The sequence below is a fragment of the Amphiprion ocellaris genome, chromosome 23 (assembly GCF_022539595.1).
Source record: "Amphiprion ocellaris isolate individual 3 ecotype Okinawa chromosome 23, ASM2253959v1, whole genome shotgun sequence".
NCBI classification, from domain to species: domain Eukaryota; kingdom Metazoa; phylum Chordata; class Actinopteri; family Pomacentridae; genus Amphiprion; species Amphiprion ocellaris.
The window spans coordinates 20791394-20817445 of record NC_072788.1 but is presented as its reverse complement, the minus strand read 5'-3'; the positions used below and the strand labels follow the sequence as shown (position 1 = coordinate 20817445).

General features: G+C 39.6%; 2 protein-coding genes across 2 annotated transcripts; one reads left to right on the top strand and one right to left on the bottom strand.

Moving 5' to 3' along the window:
- Nucleotides 1-4107: 4107 nt before the first annotated feature.
- LOC111577183 (Y-box-binding protein 2-A) lies at nt 4108-11768 on the top strand. Its single transcript, XM_023283321.3, has 10 exons — nt 4108-4295; nt 5195-5258; nt 6504-6537; nt 6616-6705; nt 6786-7028; nt 8928-9016; nt 9105-9318; nt 10452-10583; nt 10677-10751; nt 11134-11768. The coding sequence occupies exons 1-9, from the start codon at nt 4217-4219 to the stop codon at nt 10713-10715; spliced, it is 984 nt and encodes a 327-aa protein (XP_023139089.2). The 5' UTR covers nt 4108-4216; the 3' UTR covers nt 10716-10751; nt 11134-11768.
- A 235-nt stretch (nt 11769-12003) lies between these two features.
- Nucleotides 12004-25449, bottom strand: LOC111577182 (solute carrier family 2, facilitated glucose transporter member 4). The gene is made up of 11 exons (XM_023283320.3): nt 25099-25449; nt 23000-23095; nt 21564-21724; nt 17344-17468; nt 17128-17243; nt 16652-16814; nt 15931-16118; nt 15642-15746; nt 14576-14677; nt 14270-14473; nt 12004-13518 (listed from the first exon to the last, which is right to left on the bottom strand). The coding sequence occupies exons 1-11, from the start codon at nt 25129-25131 to the stop codon at nt 13294-13296; spliced, it is 1518 nt and encodes a 505-aa protein (XP_023139088.1). The 5' UTR covers nt 25132-25449; the 3' UTR covers nt 12004-13293.
- Between the last annotated feature and the right edge of the window lie 603 nt (nt 25450-26052).

The window sequence follows — 26052 nt, the reverse complement described above, 5'->3', positions numbered from 1 at the left end:
GGGATTGTATACAATTTATGGGATTTATTTATGATAGCATTTCCTCAGTTCCTTAGTTTATTGTGGCAGAGATGATTTCTGGCTGCTACATTCACAAACTTGTTCTATTCTAACACACTTAGGAAACATAAAAGAAAAAAAGTGAGCAGAGTAAGTCAACTTTAATCCACTTGTAGGTTTACTATAAACTAAGCAGAGAGTACAAACAGACTGAGCTGGTCTTGCGAGCAGCTAAACATTGTCCCAAAATACATTAACTTGAGTACAATTCTTTACCCTGCCCAGTGGGCATCATAGGATTCCCTAAAGTATTACAGTACTGAGTGCTTCATTTAGAAAACAATGTTTTACTGCTATGTGGATAGACAGGGGTTTGGGGGCATACTTTTTCTTGCGTAAATAATTTTATGTCTTATTGACTGACATATCCTTGGCATTTTTGTAGGTTTACATGGATTTGTTATTGAGTATTTGCTGACATTTATGATGACATGTGCAATAAATAAAGTTCAGATAATAATACTAATGAAGCTCTAATGGAGTGATAGAACCGAACTGCTTGAAACACACCTGACATCTGTCAGTAACACATCTTTCTTTGATTTTAGTACACTGTCAGACATCTTCTTATAACTGACTCGACTTCTCTTACCTTTTGATTTAAAACCTTAAAAACTGACTTCCACATGTCTCAGCAAAAATGCATTCTCTACTTGTAATCAGCAGTTCAGGAGTTATTACCATTTACACAACTGTTCAAAAGATTGGGGTCACTTAGAAATGTCCTTATTTTTTCAAAGAAAAGCTTTTTTCAATGATGATAACATTAAATAAATCAGAAATACAGTCTAGACATTGTTAATGTGGTAAATGACTATTCTAGCTGTAAACAGCTGATTTTTAATGGAATATCTCCATAGAGGTACAGAGGAACATTTCCAGCAACCATCACTCCTGTGTTCTAATGCTACATTGTGTTAGCTAATGGTGTTGAAAGGCTCATTGATGATTAGAAAACCCTTGTTCAATTATGTTAACAAAAGAATAAAAGTATGAATTTTCATGGAAAACATGAAATTGTCTGGGTGACAAACTTTTGAACAATGGTGTATACCCTATAAAGTTTAAAGGAAAACAAAATACATTATTAAAGAAAAAAACTCCCTTTGGGTACATCATTTTAACTGTTCAGTGCACAGTGTGAGTGTTTCATTAATGATAAACATTTTTTTCATCCCTTATCACGTTGATGATCATAATAAGAAACATGCTTCAAGTTATTTCTCTCCTGGTGATGATACAGTAATAGGCTTTATATTGAAGGTAAGGTTGCATGTTTTCCGGTCTCCTTCGGGATAAATTAAAGTAGCTTGATGCGGCTTTCATAGAAATTGCCAATGAACCAAACCTAGGCGATTCGGTGTATTCTGCGCATGCGCACCATTTCATTCACCATGCATCAGTCAGCGCTGGTGTTGTTTACTTCACTCGGAGCAGTTAGTAAACCTGTATGTATTGATTTAGCCAAATATTTCACACATATTTCCACTTATTTTACAATGAATAAAAACGTGTCTAAATTACACACAGTCTGCATCATGAGCCAGAACCATTCCTGTTTTTCAGTGCATTCACTTGCATGTTAGATTAAATCATTTCTCATCCATATGCAGGACCTTGAACAGAATCCAAGTATCTCTTCTAATACTTTTCCCTGCATCACCACCCATCTTGTCAGCATGCATCTCTGCTTTCAATATTTCTGTAAGTCCCTGTTAGTAATAATTACACTTTTAATCAAACTCTTTTTCCTTTCCAGAGACCTATGACCTTCCTCTGTGAAGCTAATAGTTTTGCTGAAAATGGCTGTTCTCAGAGTTGCAAAGTAAAATTTTGTGCTATGAAACACGAGTCTTATAAAAGGCACAGTTAACCCCAAAATGAAAATTACGGCTGAGGATTGAGCGGTGTGTAGATAAAGGATGGATGGATGTTTCCTTCCCCCTACTGGCCGAAAGCAGGATTTGTCTCATGATCAGCAGGCACAATTATATTGGACATTATAGTATGATTCAAAGAATTAGTTGGGCGCCCGTATAGCTTAACACATTAAGCGGGCGACCCCTGTACAGAGCTGGTCCCCGACACAGTGACCCGGGTTCGATTCCCGGTCGCGATCCTTTGCTGCATGTCTTCCCCCAATTTTTCTCCTCTGTTTCCTGTCTTTCTCTCACTATACCTAAATAAAGCCAAAAAAAAGGCCAAAAAAATAACTTAAAAAAAAGAGCTAGTTATGGTACCTCTATGGGAAAAAAGCAGCTCAGATGTTGTAAGTATAAACTTTTCAGTCTGACTTATTTTAGGAGTGAAGAAGCTGTGTGTAAAACAGTGTCTTTGTACAGTCATAGCAACTTTATCCCTTAGATGCACCAGTGATTGGACCCTACACTCTTCCATAAGTGGGTCAAAAACGACTTGTATAAGAATCAATCTGTTTTTATACCATTTTTTTTTTTTTGCCATTTTGGTTAAAAGTAATCATATGTATTATTGTTTGTATTCTATTTTTGTCCATAGGATAATGATTTCATGTTTGAAATATGTTCATTTTTTTTTGCTTTATAACAGATTTTGAACATTTTGATGATTGAAAAAGAAGAATATTACATAGAGCAGCACTCAAAGAACGTCAACATCCATTCTGTTGACATTTTTCCACTTTTTTCCTCCAGCTGTTGCTGCTCTCCATCCCTAAGTTTGTGCATCACCTCTTGTATGATATTATCAGTGATGAAGAGCTTGGGGTAGTAAACAAATATTACAATTTCTTACTTCAAAATTTAAATAGAATGATATCAGAAACATGTTTTTGAGGAATAGCTTCAATATGAAGTGATAAAAACTTTTCATTACAAAGATATTGCAAGAAAACTACCTCACTGGGTAATTTTTGACTCACTGCATCTAAGGGTTAACAGTTTCATCCTGTACAGAGGACATCTTTGAGTTATCCCTATTGTTGTGCAGTTTCCTTAGAAGTGTGGGACTTTATATTGCTGTGAAAAATGAGAACAGTGAGTAAAAAGCTGCAAATGTGTATATATAAATATATATCTCAAGCTTCAAGTATATATACATAACGGCAGAACTTTGTTTTGATTGGCAGCATGGCAACCATACAGCAAATCACACGTGAGGATATAGTATCATACCATTATGTGATAGCAGAAAGTAAGAGAATTGATTGCGGCTCTTTGTTCAGCCTTGGACCAAAAATTATTCCATATGGAGTTAACCAATGTCCTCACAGAAACCACATTACTGGGTCCTAGGTTTAAGAAGCTTGCCTTCAGTGACAACAGTGCTGTTGACGAGGCACTTCAGAGAATTTGTTCAATTCATTTGTTTTGTTCAAAAAAAAAGTTTGATTAAAATATTAAACAAAAGTATTAATGGATGCTGTTGTAACAGGACAAATGCACAAAATGAGGCAATTGTGAGGCTTCTCATAAAAACGCTGAATGCAAAAGGGTTTATCAATACACAAATCGTTCATATTTCCCAGGTTAAGATAAAATAAGAAGCTACAAATAATGCTAAATTAGGAGCCAAACTTCCCATCACTACCTCAGACTTTTGAATGGTATACCATTTTTATGCTATAGTATAAAAAATATAAATAAAACTCGACAGAGTATATATTGGTGGTATGTGTCAATTTGAATTATTCTGATCCGTATCTTATCTTACAACTGCTACCAGTGATTGTTTCCTTGATAAAAACAAGTTAGCCCTGGTTGACTTCTAAAATAAATGAATACAACAACGAGCCAGTCTTTTGAAAAGAACAGCTCCTCAAGATCCTGCTCCCCATGTTCCCTTTAAAGAGCCAGAAATCCCATCTCCAGACAGGAACAAAAAAACGGCCGGAGCTCAAAGGGTTAAACTCCGTCAGAGACACTATCTAACCAATCACATCCTGCAGCTCTCACTCTTACCTGTCCTCCACCTGTCATTTTTTTCCTACCAATTGCCGACCCCATACAACCAATCACATTCCAGCTGGGGCTTCTGTCAAACCAATGAGGGCGCGGCTTCCGTCCGGCGGTCAGAGGGGATGTCGGGATAAAAACTTTGCCGAGGTGGAGAGAAAAGTTTCGGGAACAGCAGAAGGGAGGGGACCCAGAAGTGAGACTGTAGTAATCCGATCCCGAGCATGAGCGACGCCGAGGCGCAGAGCGCTCCACCTGCGGCCCCGGTGGAAGACACACCGCAGCCCGAGAGGAAAGTCATAGGTGGGTGATCAGGGCCCAAACTTTTTATATTGAGCAGTTTCTGTCTGAACTGCGCCTTATAGATATGAGTGGAACAGGTGATATGTCGCCGCGTGAAGTCTGGAGGAATTTTTAGACTTTTTGTTTTGTATCAGGTGTGTTTGCGGCAAGGTGCCTCTTCAACTAAATGGACTAATAACACAATCAGTGGGAGTTTTGTTGTTGGGAGCAACACGTGTCAGGAGCTTTACGCATGTTTTTGTAGGAAGTAACTCTTCATTCTAATGAAGCCAAACCTTCACTGTGAGCAGCGGCATGAGGACTGATTATGTAGCGAGTAGAAGGGAAAAAAAATCAGTTTGACTACTTCTGTCCATAGCTGCTTTTAATTTTATTTCTTCTTTTCTCACATCAAAATGTACCAGTTTCCTCCAGTTTGGCAGATTTGTGCGTAATATTCCTAATGCTAACATGAACACATGAACTGAATTTCCTCTTTATCAGCTGTCGCGCGCGCTCGGCAAGCGGAACGTGCGCACGCGCCTTCACAGCTGCAAATCATATTAGCGAAAAGCTAATAAAAGCTAACAATTGGATGTGTTTGGGATGTTTTCAAAGGCTTCCTGAACATTAAACCGTTAGTTTTGTTTCTCAATTAGTTTTAATCTATTTATTTTACTTGTCTTGTAATATATTTTAAAAATGAACGTATTTTAGGTGTGAAACGTGTAGCCTCGTTGCTTAGCTGCTCTCCCTCGTGACCTGGTGCAGACCTGGTTTCAAAGTCTTGCTGTTAATGATTGATCCGAAGAACAACCTTTTGTGGTTGATGCAGTCAAGATAACGTCGTGTTGTGTTCTTTGAATGGCTATGCAGCATTGTTTCCCAGATACACATTTAATCATGTGCTCCTGTTGCAGCCACCGCAGTCCAAGGCACAGTGAAGTGGTTTAATGTGCGTAACGGATATGGCTTCATCAACAGGTAATCTTTCTTTGTAATTACTTTGGAGTATCTTCATCAGTCACAGCACTAGGGCCGCACAATCCAGAAGAAAATGACCCAGTGACTTCCATAGAACTATTTGGGAGTGGAGGAATGAATCATTCTACAATGACTGGGCTGGTTTCTGTGAGATAGTACATCTACATTGGAATAAAAAACTATTTTAAAAAAGTTTAATGAAGCTGTTCAGAATCATTTTTCATGTGGTTTAACTTTGGCAAAGGCATCCAAAGTAGTTTTTTGTAGCGATGGGATTTCTGGCTCTTTGAAGGGAGCTGAATCTTGAGGAGCCGTTCAAAAAACTGGCTCATTGTTATATTCATTTATTTTTGAAGTCAACCAGGGCTAACTGGTTGTTGTCAAGGAAACAAACACTGGTAGCAGTTATAAAATACGATATGGATCAGAATAATTCAAACTGACACATCCCATCAATATATACTCTATTGAGTTTTAGTTATATATTTTATATACATATAGACATTATATTCTTATTTATTATTTTCATAATTTGTTCTGTATTGTTAAAATGTTCTTGTGTGATTTACATTGCTTTTGTATGTTTGTATGTAAAATTGATCTGACACGCATACATCTGACATGCATGCATGCTCGTTCTGGCTTAGACCAGTTTATACCTGCTGACACATTAAGATTAAGCATTTTAAACTCTTAATTGTTTAACAGTGCCGGACTGGCACCCAAGACCTTCTAGCTGCAGGCAACAGTGCTAACCATGAACCACTGTGCAGCCCTATTTTGCCTAAAATGTTTGATTTAAATTCATTGGTTTGTGCTTAAAATAAGATAAAATTCTTTTGATTGACATATTCTCATATTACATGGGATGTGTTTTTGCCTGGAAGGGTATATTCTGGGCGAGGCTATTTCAGTCACCGGGTGTAAATTTGGCTAAGCTAAAGTGTACTTTGCCAGGGTTTTAATCTTTTATTAAAATTTGCACAGTAATTTTTGCACTGCTGCATCTTGCACTTTTACATTTATTTTACAAGCCACTTTACATTGCTATTGTGTACAGTGTATTATTATTATTATTATTATACATATGTTTATTGCTGCTGTAAAAATGTTGCTGCTGTAACAATGTAAATTTTCCTCTGGTGTGGGAGCATTCACAGATGGTCTCATCTTTATCTTAGTCTAAAGTATCTCACTCAAAGCACAGTCAACTGTCTGCTTATAATCAAGTTTTATTTCCCACAGGAATGACACCAAAGAAGATGTATTTGTTCATCAGGTGAGATGTGGCAATTTTTTTTGTATTCATGCTTTTATAGGTTGGTACCCTGTTTTAATGTCAAATGTGTCTTCTCAGACTGCTATCAAGAAGAACAATCCTAGGAAATTTCTTCGCAGTGTAGGAGATGGGGAGGTTGTAGAGTTTGATGTGCTTGAAGCAGCCAAGGTAAGAATTGGAATGTTTGCGTTCACATCGTCAGTCGTGAGAATATTTGGTATTCTTCCACAAACTGTGATGTCTCCCAGGGCTCAGAGGCAGCAAACGTGACTGGCCCAGGTGGTGTTCCAGTAAGAGGCAGTCGCTACGCACCCAACAAACGGCGTTTCCGTCGACGGTTCTTCCCCCGTAGTCCTCGGCCCGGCGACCGGAGCAAGCCAGGTGATGGCCAAGCACCTACATCTGAAGCAGACGGATCAGGGGAGAATGATGAAGGGAGGCCCCAACAGCGCCGCCGTCGGCCCCGCAGGCCTCGACAGGATGGACAAGATGTAAGCTGAAATCCATAGCATGTGTCTGCAGTCCTGAAGGCTGCACTTTCAAGACTGTGCTCATAGAACCGCAGGCCTAGAGTCCTTGGTTTCCCAGCAGCAGCAAATACTTCAACTAGTAAAGTTCTCAGAGAGCGCAGTACTCCGCCAAGGCTGTTCATTCCCCTATATAGCATTGTCACAAATGCAGCTTTTTTTTTTTTTTTTTTTTTAAAGAAATACAGCATTTGTTGATTTGTTATTGATGATCAGAAATTAGACAACATAGAATGTGACCATTTAATATAGATATACCTACAAACAAAATGACCTTACGCTGAGCACAGACATATGTCATGCATATGTTGTTTATGGATACCGAATCACGTGACCTAAATATGTAGCGGGAATTGTTAGGACTCGGAAACACCCCCACAATTTAATCAATTGTTCCTTGCATGATTCCCGAAAAGTCCACAGCGGTCAGTTTTGTAGTAGGATTGCATGTGATCGTCAGCAGGCAGATGATGCAGTGTTCACTTGTAGTCATAGTTACAGTGACACCATGCTGCTATCTCACGATGATGCAGAAATCTTTAACAAATCCGTGGATCCAAACTATAAGTTCCATCATTGTCAAAATCTAGTCACTTGGTCCTTGTGTCATTTCTGACTTTCCCTGAAAATTTCATGTAAATCCATTTGTCTGTTTTTGAGTAATGCTGCGAACAGACAGACAAACCAATGCCGATTGTTGCAAAACTCCACTGCATTCCTAGTAATAAATAAATGAATGTATTGAAGTATTCCACCAAAATACTACCTGTCATTTTAAAGGTTTATTCCACCCATACAGTATTTTCTTACAAGTTCTGGATTTAAAGGTTATTTAAGAAAAATTATTCATGTCCAAGTAGTTATAATTTAAAAGTTTATTCCATCCAAATGGTACTCTTGAACTAACAAGACTTCAAATCTTCACCTAAAATATACGTTTCTTTGTGTAAATTATCTTTACTAAGAGTTTTCTTTGGCCAAACTGTGTACTTGGCATACTGGGGTCATTATTAGGTAATGCAATCATATGTTATGGCCTTTGTAGTCACATGATTTCCAACAGGAAGATTTGAAAGGTTGGAGAGAGGCAAAGCAAAAAGTCAATTCTGAAAGTAAATCAATGGGGGAAAACACAGGGGCATAGAGATGGATAGATGGTGATATAGAGATGTTGATGTACTTTTTATAATCTGATGCATAATTAATATGATTGTTTTGATTAATTGTCATTAACAGTCAGGCTTGCCAAAATTGAGCGATGGCTTCATGAAATAAGTAAACAAGTTAAGAGTTTTGCTGTCACCAGCTAAAACCTGCCTGTTTGCATGCCTAATGACAAGTACAACCATAGTTTGTCTGTCACGCTTTGGCAGGTTGACAGTAACTGTTCTGCGCCACTGCAGACATTTGAACTTAAACTTGATACACGTTCAATACTCACAAATTGTTTGTCTTGGCCAGGAATGAGGTCTTTGTGACTCATCCAACTGAGTAGGTGATGTGAAAACCACAAATTCTAGAACTGCGGTGTTGAAAATGCACCCCCCAGGTCTAAAAGCAGGTAAAAACTATGAAGTAGAAAACAGAGGGGTGTTCCTGCAGAGAAATATGCTGTTTCTTATGCCGTTCTTTGAACCGAGACGGCATAAAACAGAACTTGATGGGTAACAATTTGGCTCGTCTAGTACAAAGAAAAATAAGTATTAATCGGGGTCAGTGAAGAGAGTTGAAGCCAAACATTATTTCTACACAGTTGGGGCTTTGAGATCATTAGTGTCTTGCACTTTGGTTATGTGTAAAGTGTTGCAAGATGTTCTTTTAATAAGAGCATGAAGTTCAAATCTTTTGATGTTTCTTTGTCAGGATGAAGTTGGAGAGCAGAAGGAGGGAGTTGCTGAGGGTGACCAGACACAGCGGCCGCCACGGCGCAGATTCTGGCGCCCATACCGCAGGTAACTTGACATCAGTACTTGAAGAATCCTGTTAACGTTAAAAAGCTTTTTCACTTTTTTATTTCAATGTGCTTTTGACTTAATACAGACCGTTCCGCCCTCGGCCACCTACTGATCAGCCTGCAGATGGCCAGCAGGCAGCTGCTCCAGAGGAGAGCCAGGAGCAGAGTGAGGTGAAGCAGGTGGAGGCCTCTGAGGGCCCCCATACCAATGGAGAAGTAGCCGAAGGAGAAGGCCAAAAACAACAACGCCGCCAGTCTAGACGACGCAGGCAAAGAAACTCAGAGTCATCTGCCTCAAAGGTAAGTATGTCTTTTACTTTTTTGTGACAGCGAATGTCTTTGGGTAGTGGGCAAAATTAGACATTTCAGGTTTGTTGTCCTGAGCTTAGAAAACACTGGACTTTTGACGGTTCATACCCCAAACAATCAATTAATCAAGAAAATAATTGACAAAATCAATTCACAATAAAAATGTTTGTTAGCTGCAGCATTATAGTTTATGGACAATAAATGTACCCAAAGCAGGCACTAATTTTATGCCTTCAAGTCTTTTGTCATGTTTACGGAATGGAGAATATCTGTTTAAAAACCCCCCGACAGGATTAGCTTTGGTAAACTTGTCATACACTACCTTCCAAAAATTTGGGATCACCCAGACAATTTCATGTTTTCCATATAAACTCACACTTTTATTCATGTGCTAACATAATTGCACAAGGGCTTTCTAATCATCAATGAGCCTTTCAACACCATTAACTAACACAATGTAGCATTAGAACACAGGAGTGATGGTTGCTGGAAATGTTCCTCTGTACCTCTATGGAGATATTCCATTAAAAATCAGCCATTTCCAGCTAGAATAGTCATTTACCACATTAATAATGTCTAGACTGTATTTCTGATTAATGTTATCTTCAATGGAAAAAAATGCTTTTATTTCAAAAATAGACATTTCTAGGTGAGTCCAAACTTTTAAACGGTAGTGTAAGTCCAACAAAATGGTCCTGCACACAGCCCCAATTCAGGATATGATGCAAGTATAAATGTATGTGGTAGTGTTGTAGAAAATAACATGTCAGCGCTTGAATCAACCACTGGCTTCAGAAGCATCCCTATAACTTTGTGGTCTGAAGTGCATACCACATGTTTGTATTTCATTGTGACTGTGGAACCTTTGCATGTCATCCTCCAGCTCTTTCTGTATGTCAACTCTCAGTGCAAGTAAAATAAAAGCCCCACTGCCTTCAGTGGTACAAGTTCAAATAAAAACCATTTTTGTTTCTTGCGCCATAACCCACAATTCATGTTTGGAGTTTTCTCATCGGTTAATGACCTGGAAACCCTTCTAACCATCTAAAGAATGTTAATATATGAAGAAATCCCCCTCAAGGTTGCTCTTAACACATTTTTTCCCCTGCTTGCACACACTGAAGAATGATACAGAGAAGTCTGTATCAGAGCCCGGAACACCGCCTCAGACCTCAAAACCAGCTGATATTAAAACCACATCGAAATCACCAAAAGCCTCCCAAAAAAGTTCTCCTAAACCATCAAAATCACCTGAGGTAAAGTGTTCAAACTGACCCTTAATATTCCCCAATTTTTATTTCACTGGTTGTCATGCTTGCATACATCTTTCCTGTTTCCTTCCCCCTCAGCATGCAGCAGACACAACAGTCCCAGCAACAACAGAGTGACACCTGTGAGGACAGTCACATGACCCTTGGCAAGAGGTGGGACCCTCACTATAGCAGTGCAGCTGTGGGTTGGCAGGGTGGGAGATGGGAGAGTGTGAGGTTACACAGCTACATGTGACACATTTGCCATCTTTCACAGAAGGCCAGATGACCAACATTAACTGGCCATTGAAGACAACTAATTGGAATTAAGGTGGAATGATGGCTTTATAAGGGATGTGAAAGGTTTTGGTGGAGTCTTTAAGGACTCTGCTTGTGTTTGAAACGCAAACAGAAGTTCAAACTCTGGAATCTGAATTTCAGACTAATGCAATCCTTGTTTCAGGATTAGATGTTCACTGTGTTTGTTCCTTTCTTAGTTTTTCCAATCCCTGCGTCTCCTTTGCGTTTTTATTCTTCTTTGTTTTGTTTCTCATAGGTCCTAGGGTTGGAGGACTGGACCTATTTCAGAACACATGCACTGCTCTCCCCTCCCTGCACTCCCCCATCCTCCAACCCACCTCACCTCTCTGTCATTCCTCAGGCCCCTTCCCCCCTCATTTTGTCTTGTGCTGTCCTGTCTGGACATTTGGAGAGGGACTGGGTGGGGAAGAAAGGAGGTATCGGTGGTGCGGTGGGTGCGTATTTCGAAATTGAAAGTACATCTTTTTAAAAAAAAAAAAAAAAGGGAAAGAAATGGACAATCTGCTTGGTAGCCCAGTTATTCCAACCACCCTTTAAAAACAAATTTTCTTTACTTGACCAGATGGGACTCATCAAGTCGTTTAGAGAGGAACCAGCCTTGTTTTTCATTTAGCTTTTTTAATTTGGTTGAAGAGGGGAACCCCAAGCAGGTGTGCAGTTGGTGGTGCATTCTGGGAGTCAGTTTAGTTCTGTTACCACCTCAGTCAATTCTTGAAACATACTACTCCCTTCATCTCCTCAGTTAAGATGGACTGATGAAAAGAAACTTCATTTCCTTTGTTTTACTTATTTGTGTGGGCTTTTCTTTGGAGGGGATTATGTGCAATGTCAGTACTTAAAATGCTAATTAATAAATGTTTGCAAATCTCAGGATCCACTCCTTATTTCTTTGTCTGACAGTGTCTGGAAGTGCAAATCAGGAGTTTGACACTATTCGCATTGGTCTTTTAAAAATCATGTTTCTTCATATTAGGCACAACTTAAAGGTCTAGTTAGAAATTCTTGATGGTGTTCAGGTGTTTTCAGCTATAGTACAGTACTTTCAGTCTCTGGTTCCATGACCACAGCATCAACATTCACTCTACAAAGAACAGGTCCTCTCTGAGCAATTTCTACAAATTTTCTTCAGAATGTAGTGATACACACCATTAAAGAACAGATAACCAAACAGCACACATGACAGATATCAAGAAAATACACAAACTGGATAAAGTGATACAAAATTAATCTACAAGATAATACTCTGTATAGGCAGCCCCTGTGACTGCACATCTCACTTGAGTATATCAGGCTACTGTTTACAAAACCAGACACCACTTGGAGTGCATAAAGAATTGAAACTTTTAGACCCTCATACTTTATCAGCAACCAAACGACACACTATATGTACATGTGAAGTACCAAAATAAATCTTTAAAGGAACATTTCTGCAGGTTGTGCAATGAGTTTTTCATAAGAAAAAACTTAAGGTGGGAACATGCATGACTCAAAGTCCAGTGTGATAATGAGGACTGAGGCTCTCTTCTTTCCAAAAGGTCAGTTGTGGTTCACCACTGACAGCTGACATTACTATGGAGCTTAGATCCAGTACCTAAGTATAACGTTTTTTTTTTTAAGGTGTCCAAAATGATAATGTTTGACAGGAACTATGGATAAACACATTAAATTTTGGCAAATTCATTTAAATCTCATTTTTAGGCAAAGATTGCGTATCAATCCAACCACAGCATTATATGCAACTTTTTATGACAATTTTCAATACTTGGGGTTACGCACACATTTCAGTTGGTAACAAAGATTAAAAACCCAAAGTGTTTAGAACCAAATTCCATAGATTAAGCTATAAAATGAGTGCCATATGTGAGCCACTTAAATCGGACATTTAGGTATGTTTACTAATCTTCTACTGTGTTCCCATCTACAATAAAAACAGGCAAACTATCAACCTCATGGCTGGTTTTCGTACTGTTCCTGTACCTCCAAACTTTGAAAACTTTGGATGTCTTTTGTTTATAAAGTGCAGGAAGTCTCTCCACCTCCATCTAACAACATTGCAACTGAGTGCACCGCCATGGAATAAAGCCATATCACATCAACAGTCTATGCCTTAACAGTCCAGACATATCATTCTCATGTTCACGATATTCCTTGAAACTACAACAGTCAACTCTAAATCCACAGGTTTGAAGTTCTTGTCAAGACACAATTCATAACCATGTATTGCTGTGGCACCAAGCCGTCACACACTTTTAACACTGCCTTGGCACCACAATATACACGAATGCAACAATAGGCTGCAATATACATGTCAGAAAATCAAAGTTTTGGGGCTAGGCCTGTATGTACAGTTCATCTCATGTTGTTCTCAGTTTCATTTTTCTTCCACATGGACTCCTCAGTTGATGCTTTCCTCTCCCAAGTAGTCCAGTTCAGTGCTGGGCTTGTCCATGTCCATGTCTATGTCCATATCCATCATCCCTCCTGCTGAGTGCTGGTGGAAGTTGGCTGCAATCTGGTCAAATGTCTTACCCCGTGTCTCTGGCACCCGGAAGAATGTGAAGATGAGGAAGAAAAGGAGAAGTGCTGCAAAGATCAGGAAGACGTATGGCCCACAAAGGTCCTGGGAAAAGAGGGGAGGCAGGTCAGATTAGAAGAAGCAGACCATTGACATTTGCAACTAGAAAAGCACTGAGAGTGCAGTACTCCACCAAGGCTGCTCATTCTCCATATGGCATTGTCAGAAATGCAGCATTTGTGTATTAGATACTGATGATCAGAAATCACAACAACATAGAATGTAACCATTTAATATAGATGTACCCACTAACAAAATGACCTTGTGCTGAGCACAGGCATGTGTACGTTATGTACGGATACCGAATCACGTCACCTAAACATGTAGCGGGCGGTGGGAATTGATGGGACTCAGAAACACCCCAACAATTTAATCAACTATTCCTTGTATCATTTGTAGTAGGATCGCAATCGTGATCATCAGCAGGCAGCTGACGTAGCGTTCACTTGTAGTCATGGTTACAGTGACATTGTGCCAATATCTCACAATGATACAGAAATCTTTAACAAATCTGTGGATCCAGACTTTAAGCCGCATCACTGCCAAAATCTAATCACTTGGTCCTTGTGTCATTTCTGACCTTCCCTAAAAATTTCATCCAAATCCATTAGTCCGTTTTTGAGTAATGTTGCTAACAGACAGACAGACAGACAGACAGACAGACAAACCAACCCCAATCGTCACATAACTCCACGACATTCCTTGGAAAAACACCAAAATAAGACAATACTAAGGAATAGAAAGCCACTGGTGGGCTTCTCATTATTGTTTTAGAACATCTACTGAAGGTACTCACAGCAACATATTGGAAGCACATGCCGATGATGAAGTTGGCAGTCCAGTTGGAACAGCCTGCCACAGCCATGGCAGCTGGCCTTGGCCCTTGAGAGAACAGCTCAGCTACAAAGAACCATGGGATAGGACCTGGGCCCACCTCAAAGAAGGCAACAAAGCCAAAGATAGCTAGCATGCTGATGTAGCTCATCCCAGGAACACTGTCCTGTCAAATGAAACACAAGAGGATACAGGAGTTTGTAGACGCTGGTAAATGTAGGAAAAAATACACAACAGGTCAGGACACTTGGATCTTTAAGGCACTCACCAGTAAAGCGAGAGCTATGGTCATGATGACGGCACACATGCACATTCCACCCAGTCCTAACATGTGGAGTGTCCGTCGACCCATCCTCTCTATGAGGAAAAGCTGTAAAAGCAAAGAAAACAGGGTAAGAAAAAGGCAGGTATCCTCAGTAGCCAACTGGCGCTAAAACATATCCTACTTTAATTAACTGAGATAGGTAATCACTTAGTTTGTGGGGAAATACGATTCTTTGTCACCAAACAGCAACTGCAGGTGAGGCTAATGACAATGTCATGAACTGTACAAGCATATAGTCATAAAACAAAATATTCCAAGTAATTTTTGATCTGAAGATGGCACTGGCACTTTTTTTTTTTTTTAAGAAAAACTTCAATACAAAAAAATGTATCTTTTGTTTCATTATGATATGTGTTAGTCAAAACTTTTACACTATTCACTTGTAAAATTTTGCCTTCAACTATTGATGCACTGTATCCACAATTGTGGACAATTGTGCCCCTACTGAAAAAAAAATCCAACTGGACAGGTTTTAGGTCTAGTTTGGAAATGCTCAAAAAAATTCATGGATGAAAGGGTTCACAGATACTGTCTGCCTCACTGCAACACTAAAGGAAATGTTGGTGTCATCACCTGGGAATGGCCTTTTTCATACCAGCAGTAATCTATCAAAAAATTTGCTGCATACTTTCGTCTGGACTAGCCAACAGACTGACACTGCCACCCCTAGAGCCTCGGCCCTCTCATAGCAAAAATCATGCTTTTTGACCCATTTAATGACATTGAAACATCATGACTTGTCAATCCAAACTTGGCCTGCTTGGATGCAGTAACATTTGATAAGCAGGTACAGGAAAAAGCATGATCAGCCTCCTCTTATCTTATTGACTCATTGATAACAGTGTTAAACAGTAATAGAGACACACTGTGGTACAGAGCATGACTGTTGTCTTTATCGCACTAAACTGAAAAAAGATTCCATTCTTTATTATGAGAGATCAATTCTCTCATAATAAAGGAGGGACGTATCAAAAAGCCAACATGAAGGCATGTCGGTGTAATTTCTCACCGAGACCACAGTGAAGGCACAGTTTACTGCTCCAGCTCCTATGGTGGCATAGACTGGACTCTGGACTCCTGCCTTCATGAAGATACTGGTGGAGTAGTAGAAGATCTGCCAGAACGGTAAATAGATTTAGGTTAGGTCAACATTATACTACGCTTCCCTTTTTTCCCCCCGGACTTTATGTAAGCTGTACTGATGTCACTGTGATGCAAAATGTAATGAATATTGTAATTTTCTGGTTGTGGCTGAGTCACCATGAATAAATCTGAGGGAAAAGGAACCCCTGACTCACTGCGTTGACCCCGGACAGCTGTTGGGAGAGCTGCAGCAAGATGGAGATGACGATGGGCTGGCGGTAAAGTGGGGAGCGAAAGAGCTCTGGGATGGACACCTTCCTCTCCATGTCCATCCTCCTCTTCTCCTCCTTCATCTCAGCCAGCATGTCGCCCACTTCCTGTCTGCCTGTTAGCCTCCTCAGGCCTGCATGAAGAGCAAATGTACACTACAGTTTGTACAGTTTGAGTTCATTTAGAAATGTCCTTATTTTTTTTAAAGAAAAACTTTTTTTTTTTTTACAATGAAGATAACATTAAATTAATCAGAGATACAGTCTAGACATTGTTAATGTGGTAAATGACTATTCTAGCTGGAAACAGCAGATTTTTTTAATGGAATATCTCCATAGGGGTACAGAGGAACATTTCCAGCAACCATCATTCTTGTGTTCTAATGCTACATTGTGTTAGCTAATCATGTTGAAAGGCTACTTGATTAGAAAACCCTTGTGCAATTACAATAAGAGTGTGAGTTTTCATGGAAAACATGAAATTGCCTGGATGACCCCAAACTTACCTAAAAACCTACTTTTTCAAATATAACAAATCCGTCTGTGTTCTGTTAAAAATGTCAGATCTCAAGATGGTAAGATAGACCTGGTGACACAATGATGACCAATTGGCCAAATTAAGATCTTAAAGGTGTCTCCAGAGCAAATTTGCTCCCGCCCAACTCACCACTCTTGGCATGGTGCTCCTGACACCGGACAATGTAGAGGAATCGGGGGCTCTCGGGACAGAAGGGCAGCAGACCCATCTGAAGTACAGTCGGCACGACAGTTAAACCCAACAGAACAGGCCACAAGTCCTCACTGCCGAGTAATGACTCCAGACCAAGGATCTGCACAGAAGTAAAATTTATGTTTGTTTTTTTTTTTTTTTTTTTTTTTACCAATTATAAAAGATGGGACTCAGTGAAAGATCTATTCTTGTTGTTACAACATGGAGGTTAGGGGAAAGACAACAGAACATGGAAAGTTGCTATAAGTCTTCCAGTTTGCAGCTTGTGAGAGGTTTAATAAATGTGGTCTCGAGAAGCCATAGAAATACAAGGGTTAAGGACATGAGATGAAATATTGGGAGTAGATGCTAGTGAAAGGCAGAACAGAGGCAGAGCAGATAATCAGAACATTTTGCTTTGGTGGCTGCCACACCTGTGCTATGAGAATGCCAGTGACTATAGCCAGTTGGTGAAGCGTGCCCAGTGCCCCTCGAAGACTTGTAGGTGCTATCTCACCCACATACATTGGCGTCAAGCCAGACGCCAATCCTGCACAGAGTAAAACAAATTCCAGTGGCTTTTCTTTACAGTTCTTTCAATGAATACATAAAGAGAAAGATACTAGGAAACAAAACAGTGGATGACTCACCGCAGTAGGCACCAATGATGAAACGTCCAAGGATCATCATTTCAAAGGAGCGACAGAGCTTGGACATCCCCATCATACTTCCACCAATAAAGGCAAACAAGTTGTTTATGAGCATGGCTTTCCTCCTGGAAGAAACACAGACAAGCAGCTTTGGAATGATGCTGGTCACATGTTAAATATCTTCAATTTGAATCTAAGTTAATCTAATGGGGTCTAAATCGTCATTATTTAAGAGTATATACACTATCGTTCAAAAGTTTTGGAGTCACCCAGGCAATTTCATGTTTTCCATGACAACTCATACTTTTATTCATGTGCTAACATAATTGCACAAGGGTTTTCTAATCATCAGTTAGCCTTTCAACACCATTAGCTAACACAATGTAGCATTAGAATACAGGAGTGATGGTTGCTGGAAATGTTCCTCTGTACCCCTATGGAGATATTCCATCAGAAATCAGCCATTTCCAGCTAGAATAGTCATTTACCACATTAACAGTGTCTAGCTTGTATTTCTGATTCATTTAATGCTATTGTCATTGATTAAAAAAAAAAAAAAAACAGCTTTTCTCTCAGAAATAAGGACATTTCTAAGTGATCCCAAACTTGTGAACGATAGTGTAAGTATATGAGAATGTCAAAGACAGATGATCAACATCTGGTCTACTTAGTGTGTGCGTTGTGAATTATTTGAGCCTCCAGAGGGCAGTGTCATACAGAAATAGTGAAGGTTTAGTTATCCACCTAAATCTTGCTGGAAAGAGAGCAAGGCTTTTGATATTTGCAGATAATTTAATAACAGTGATGTTTTTCATAGCAGACTGACTGACTTTTTATTCTTTTTGTGTACAGTGTACTATAAATGTTTTATGGCAGCAGTGCTTTAAAATGTAAAATTTTGAAAGAATACCCATTTCTATGCCATATACAGCCAGAATTCTCAAAAAAAAAATGACAAATGCATCTCTAAGATTTAATGAGAATTAAGTAGGCTTATCCTTTGTAGCTAATGTCAGTGTTCACACAGTAAGCAGGATTTCACAGCATGTTGCAAAAGGCCTGTTACATTTATTACTATTATATTTCATAATGAAAGAGCAATGCATGAATATTTTTAACACACCATAACAAAGACTGTTAATAAAATCCATCACAATCATAAATAGCTTAACAGACAAACAATAAACAGAGACAAACACTACACATATAGTCTATGTATAAATGTGTGTAATTGTAGTTACCCAAATTAAAATGTTACAAGATGAAAAGGTATTAATTCTTCCCTTTTTAATCTAGCGTAGATGTTTTGGAATGATTTCGGTGTTTTCAGCTGAGTTCACACTGCAAACGGTTTATCTTATGTGCTAGCTCACATCTGTGTGGCCTTTATATAGTGGAATGGAATTAAGTCTAATGATGTAACCTAAAGATGACAGATTCTTCTGAAAGGCTGTGGCACCTTAGTGATAAGCAGTGCCAAATGACAGAATGCATCCATCAACTGCCAACCTGTCAGTTCCTTGGCTTAGAACGATGATCTATCCCCTTCCTTTGTCCTGTGGAACTACACTACCATCCAAAAGTTTGTGGTCACCCAGACAGTTTCATGTTTTCCATGAAAACTCACACTTTTATTCATGTGCTAACACAATTGCACAGGAGTTTTCTGATCATCAATTAGCCTTTCAACACAGTTAGCTAACACAATGTACCATTAGAACACAGGAGTGATGATTGCTGGAAATGTTCCTCTGTACCTCTATGGAGATATTCCATTAAAAATCAGCCATTTCTAGTTAGAATAGTCATTTACCACATTAGCAATGTCTAGACTGGGTTTCTGATTCATTTAATGTTATCTTTATTTAAAAAAAAAAACAAAAAAAAAAAAACCTGCTTTTCTTTCAAAAATAACAGTCGGATCTATTGTGTTCGAGATGACATCTGTCTTCACTGGAGACTTGTGTTGCATCTAAATCACTTTGACCTCAAAGGTCTTCACCAGACTCACCGGTGACAGCTGCTTTTTTTAGGAAGACCTTGTCCTGAGTGTACCTACACTGATTGCTACCACCCCCCTACCCACACTCCCCTACACCCATCCTGACCCAGTGCCACCAGCTGTTAAGATCCCCTTTCAGTCAGTGGAAGCTGTGGGAACAGCGTAGGTTACAAAGGGAAACCGGGTCAACATGTAACAACTTGGCCAGAACTTCCTCTGAGTGACTGAGAGTGGACACTGAGATCCATTTTGGATTTAAATAGAGGTGACGAGGAGACACTGATGTAATCTGATGGTTCCAGCCAAAGATAGCAAAAGTTAGGGCATAATGTGTTAGTTTTTTTTGTGCGTACAGAGTTAAAATGAAAGGTTTATGCACTCATTAACTACCACATTACACCTTACAATGTTATTCTTGATTTTTGATTATTTTCTTTGTGCCAATCTGTGGAGCAATAGGGAAAAATGTGCCTTTCAGAGTGAAAAATTAAGGTTTTATGGTTGGTGGACTATCAGAGTAGACAGGAAAATGTAATATCTTTTGACCAAATTTGCACCATTCATTTAACTGGTTTGCATTATTCTACTGGGCCATTGAAGACTATATGTACATATTAATGAGCCTGCAAAATGTCAGGACTCTAGCTACATTATTTCACAAGTTATGGCAATTCACACATTGCTCCACGGATTATCACAAAAAAAACCTACAAAAATTTACATGACCCCACCCCTCTCTAAGAATTTTAAACTTTAAAATGAATGTTACCTATGACCCCAGATATTACACATGCTTGATTCTTAATACTATGCATATGCACAGAATTAAACAGACAAAAACAAGATGGTAAGGCCTGAACATTTTTTTTTTAAATTTGTTGAACTTAGGTGGAATGACCCATTTACTTTAGGTAAAGAACCAGTTCCTCTGGAAACAAAACAGCCTGAGAGCAAAATACAACCAAAATCATGCTTGATCCTAAGTATGGTGTTCTCGGGTTTAAGGGCTGAGTTATGATTACTGGACAACCACTACCAAGCCTGTTTGGAGCCCCTTTTCTCCTCTAAACATAATCTGGTCATTGTGGCCAAATAGCTACATTTTTGTTTCATTTGACCACAGAATTTTAATCAACAAGGCCTCTTTTTTTTTTTTTTTTTTTTTTTTTACGTGTGATCAGCAGCATATCTCAGTCAAGCCTTAAGGTCCCATGTGTCGCAATATGGCTTCCTTCTCTCTTCTTTTTTTGCATTCTCTCCACTCATAGTGATGTAAAACACACCTGACTGTGGACAGTGACACCAGTGTTCCAGCTCATCTAATCATCACAGACCTCATTTTTGGTCATTCTTGGTTGATTCTTGGGCATCCTATAACTAATTGTCTCTCAGCAGCAGGTGATAGTTTGAGTTTTCTTCCTGACTGTGGCAGTAACACAACTCTATCATGTATTTCCATTTACAAACAGCGGTTTGCAAAGAGGATCTTGGGATCTGTAGCTGTTTGAAAAAGCTCCGAGTGACTTTTCTGACTCAAGCCAATGATTTGCTTTTTTACATCTTTTCCGAGTTCCTCAGACTCTCCCACTATAGTGTTTGTGGCAGAGCTTAATGAGTGTATTAAATGGGCCCTATTTGAATTGGCTCAGAGCTCAGCAACTAGATACAGTCAATTGTAATCACTCACAAGACTTTAAGTCTTTAACACAGCTTTCTACATCACCACAACTGATAATGCACATTGCTGTATCTGCACTTTTTTTGCCACATTTCCAAAAGACCTTTAGTAAATCTATCTCGCGAACTAAAATGCATGCTTTTATTTTTGTGACAAAAACGCATGGGTTTCAATGAAATACAGGCTGTGTGAAGACGCTCCTCAGACAGTCCAACACACTGTCCCAGTTTGCAAGATGCATATACAGACAGCACACACCAAAACACACAACCAAGTGGCTTGAATCTCTGCTGACTATGGATTAGAAGTCCTGATGCCCTGGTGGGACACACGCCCAAAAGTGTCTGAGAACAACAGAGCCGAGATCCTGCAAGACCGACAAGCAGATACTGACTGTACACGGAAAAACTGAGAAGTACCAGGGAAACAGACGTGGTCTCGTATAATGTTCATGTACCAGGAAGGACACAGGACAACGTAAATCCTTGAGACTAATAGAGATAACAAAGTTTCAGCGTCTGACATTCTGTGTTTTCCTACCTGCCCAGCCACTCAGAGACAAAACCCACGCAGAAAGAGGAGAGCATGCCCCCAATGGAAAAGATGGCTACAGACAGTGACCAGAGGGAGGTAAGGGTCCCTGTGGGGATGGGCTCTCCATACCGGTGCACCCATGTGGCGTTGTAGTCCTCCTCAATGATCTGAAGGGTGTGCAAAGATAAACTGCTGTGAGTAATGGATGTATTAGACCTCTGCAGGAGTGAACAAGAACAGATCAATCTGCATTAAAAAGCAGGTGTGACATGTAAAGCTTGCTGTAAAGGTAATATCCAACTGTCAATATCCAAAAACAGAGGCACTACTCTATCAGTAATAAACAATAGATCAAAAGCTGGAACATATCAGATATAGCTAATACTCAGTAGGATCTATATAAAAACAACTCTATTGTCATGGCCGACAGAAAATACCACACAAATAAAGATACAGAAAGTCAGCCTCTATTTTGGTTTTAGTGTCTCTGTGAAGCTAGGTTCATCAGCAGATTCCTGAATACCAGCAGCCCAGTCAGAACCTGACTTGGCACATATCCATTCATCTTCCTTAGTGACTGTAAATCTGTTATAAAATACCGAGCACAGCGGACTGCTGCTAAATTTAGTGTGACCTATTGATATGTGTAATTAAGTGACAGCATTTTGCCTTTTTGTGGTGCATTTTTCAGTCTGAACAAAAGAGTCGAATGCATACGGTACTTTGGAACTCGTAAATCATTCTACATACATTCTTTACATGCAGTACCCAAGCGTGCCGCCATACTGGAACACCAGATGTGGTTGCAATATGAGCAGCAATATATTTTATGGTTGGAGCAAGTCAGGTTTTTAAAAGTCATGTGCCTCCATCTATATATATGCATATATCTATATATACACAGGGTTTGTATTTAAAGGCTCTATATAAATGGACAGTGCCAGGCTTGCATTCAGATGTCACAGAAAGCTAATCAAATATCCCCTCCTTCCTCATAAAGCAAACACAAATTCCCTCTGTTTTCCATTACACTGGAGGCAGACATATTTTGACAACCCCGTGTTTCCGTGAGGACGATGTCGTCATTGTGTTGACACAATTAAGACCTCAAGCTGATCGACTCCACCCTGCTTTTTTTTTGCCTCTCCGTTTGAATGCAAACTGTTAGTCTGATTTTATCACATTTATCTTCTTTGCTTTGGATGATTTTTCAGCATCACATTTCAAATTTATTTTCAAAGCATCACTCTGCAGCATGGCAGGATGTTGTGGTCAGGCAACAACGATTAATTGCCACTATGTCAGGATGTCATCTGAAACTTATACCAGCACTTCTGTTGACATGTTTTCTCTCCTTAGAGCGAACTGGCATTACTTTAGCACCTTCATGGCTAGATCTGACCGTCATCTTTGTGATCAGTGATTAGCTTTTATTCTTTTACCTTCTGAGGTGCATTAATAACACCGATGTTGTAGCCGAACTCTAGAGATCCTAGGACAGCAGTGAAGACTGACAGAGCAAGGGTTCCAGTCACTGTCTGGAATAGAAACACACACAAAGACAAGCGAATACCATATTAAAAAGTACACTCATTTCAGAGAAGTGTATAAAACAGAGACCTGTCATAGCTGTAATAATGGCAGATAACAACAGAGCATATAGGTTCGGCTTTAATACGCACTCACTCATATCCCTGCTCCAATAACATCAACTATATATAACTGTGATCCTGATGAGAGACAATCTCTTTAGTGCCGTCCATGACTTTACTGGCTACTTCACTGTTGACGCCTGAACTTTAGCTTCCCTCCAGTTTCCCATCAGCCCAGTGGCACCTGTTTCCACGGTGACAGACGAGATGACCTTGGGGATATGAAGTCTATGCCTCCAGTAAAGTATGCGTAAGTCTCAGAAGTGTGCCATCATACAACTGACATATATGTTACCTAACGTCACGTTTTGGAAGACAAGACTCATTTAGCATTTCATGCTTTTGGAGTGTTGTTGTCTAGGAGATTTGGAAAGTCTTTTAAGAGCTGCTGGATAAACAGAAGAATACAGAGGCATCGTTGTAATAACAAGGTTTACAGAAAAGCTGTCATTTTAGTGGCAAAATTATAATGGAAAGGATGTTACGATAAAATGTATACTTTTGTTATTTACACGTGGTTAAAGTGTATTTTCTCATTTTGTCCAGAATATAATGATAAAAATGACAAAATATGCATTCTGTTTATCATGTGTATGTTTTCATTATTTATATAAGGAAAATAGATACTATAATTCTACTTTTCTATGGCTCATTCAGCAAAGTTTGACTATTTGTAAGCCGTCCAAGTCCATAATACATGTTGACCTTGCTATGTTGAGTCTCCAGATAAGTGCTGTTTAGCATTCAAGAACCAAAACAAAAGGGTGTGTGTTTGTGACTGTGTGTGTCCTTGCAGAAAAGGTAAAGGACCAGAAGCAGCTAGTTGTGCTTTATTGCACTTCATGTTAACAGCATTTCACTGCAGGAACAGTTAAATGCTCAGTAATTCATTTATTTATCAGTTTGCATGAACAAGTCATACTTGTTGTTATTTACTGTTGAGACAGATAGATATAACAGAACAAACACTATAATTCTCCCTGTGATATCCTGATGAAAGCAAATCTTCCACTCATCCCTTTAAACTAAATAGAACAACCTATATGGCACATTTGATTCTTTCTTTGTTTCATTTTTCACTTTCTGAGCAGACAGCAGACCCACATCCCTGGGACATCAACAAACCAGAGTGCAGACACTGTCCACATCCGTCTCTGCTTATTGGCAACGGAGCAGCCGCAGGAATTGTTGCCTTAGTGGCATCACAGATGACAGTCTCCTCTTCCTTGAATGCTAAATTATCCACAATCAAAGGAACAGCACGATTGAAACAGACACTCACATACCTGACCAAGAGATTACTTCTCTAAAAGAGCTGGGAGAGCTCTGGGCTCTAAGGCGTTGTTTATAAAGGTGGTGAAAAGGAACCAGTCACAGCACTAAGCTCTGACCTGTAAAATCAGTTATTTAAACTGGTCAAGGTCACTACTCAGGACTATAGAAGGCTAACCATTTTTTATTTATTTATTTACCACAATTACTTAGTTACTTTATTGTCATTATTCACACTGGTGAAAGTGCAATAAAGGATATTGCCGTTTATATTTTTTGTTGATGTTTTTGTATATGCTGAGATATTTCTTCCTTTTTCTTATTTTCTTACGTTTCAAATACCATTTTTATGATCCGATGTTATGGACTGTTAAATCAATAAGTTTGTCCTTATTTATCAGATGACACAAAACTAATTATAACTCTGAATAGCCAAGCATGCGGTTTCCCTTACAGTCTTTGTGTGTGACGGAGATGCGTAAAATCTTTCCACAGGCGCACAACACTGAAATGCGCACTTGTCAAGGCAAAAATAACGGCTGATCCTGCAACGCACAACTCCTTGAGTCACTCGCGCGACTAAAACACTGTATTTTTGCAAAGTGTAAAGAGATTACCTCCCCTCCGAGTTGCTGAAACCCGGCCGGCATGACTGTGGCAGCTCCAGGCGCCCAGTAGCAGTCGGTGACAGATGCGTCTGGTGCCAAAAGGGTAACGAGCCCCGGCTTAAAGTTGAAGCGCTTCACCACCAAAAAAAGATAGGGCAGACTTATTAAATCCAAAAAAAGAAGACAATCAATCTGGTGCTGGCCGTTCTACAGGTCGTCCCTTTCTTCTTTCAACTTTGTGTTGTCCGTCCAGCTGGGATAGAGTGACACCCGCATACCCACGTGCACGCCTCTCCTATCCAGCGGAGAGGGGAGGAAGGGGGTGCGGCTGCCGCTCCAGAGTGCCCCGTGGGCTGATCTTGAGGTCCTACAACAGAGGTCGAGACGCAACCAGGAAGCTGCTTTGACCTTAACTATCACTGGTTGAAGGGAAAGAGCATGTGTGCAAGACCAGGCAGTCCAACCTCAAAGCTGAGGTGATACGGAAGGGGTGTTTGGATTTTAATCTAGTGTGCAAGAGATGAAGCCATGAATTACAAGAGGTGGGGTTATATTTAAAGATTCCTCTTTAAATCAACAATTGTTTGTCAATCTTTGGATCTCGAGCTGGAGGTGTTCAGAGGGCCAAAGTTTTATGAACTCCGTTACATAATGTCCTCTGGCCTTTTAGAGGAATGATAAACTTGATAAAGATGTTATTCACTTGTATTTTTCAAGCTCACAATAGTACAATTTAAGTTGAATAGTTAGATATGGGTCCTATCTAGTGGTTGCACAGGTGTTGGACTTCAGGCGACCCCAGGCCACCACTGTGACTCAACATTTCGCATGGGTGTTGAAGAGGGGCTCGTCTTTGTCACCCTGTTTGCCATTGTGTGTCTTCCCAACACTCATAAATCCCTTTCTATTTCAGATCACATGCCAAAGAGGTCACACACCCCATCCAAGCCCTCCCCAAACCCC

Coding starts and splice junctions, on each gene's coding strand:
- LOC111577183 (XM_023283321.3), top strand. CDS start 4,217: ATGAGCGACGCCGAGGCGCAGAGCGCTCCACCTGCGGCCCCGGTGGAA. Junction 6,538..6,615: donor AAGATGTATTTGTTCATCAG/GTGAGATGTGGC, acceptor GTGTCTTCTCAG/ACTGCTATCAAGAAGAACAA. Junction 10,584..10,676: donor AACCATCAAAATCACCTGAG/GTAAAGTGTTCA, acceptor CTTCCCCCTCAG/CATGCAGCAGACACAACAGT.
- LOC111577182 (XM_023283320.3), bottom strand. CDS start 25,131: ATGCCGGCCGGGTTTCAGCAACTCGGAGGGGAG. Junction 23,096..25,098: donor TTCAGCAACTCGGAGGGGAG/GTAATCTCTTTA, acceptor TTTCTATTCCAG/ACAGTGACTGGAACCCTTGC. Junction 13,519..14,269: donor TGTGCTTCCAATATGTTGCT/GTGAGTACCTTC, acceptor CTCTTTTCCCAG/GACCTTTGTGGGCCATACGT.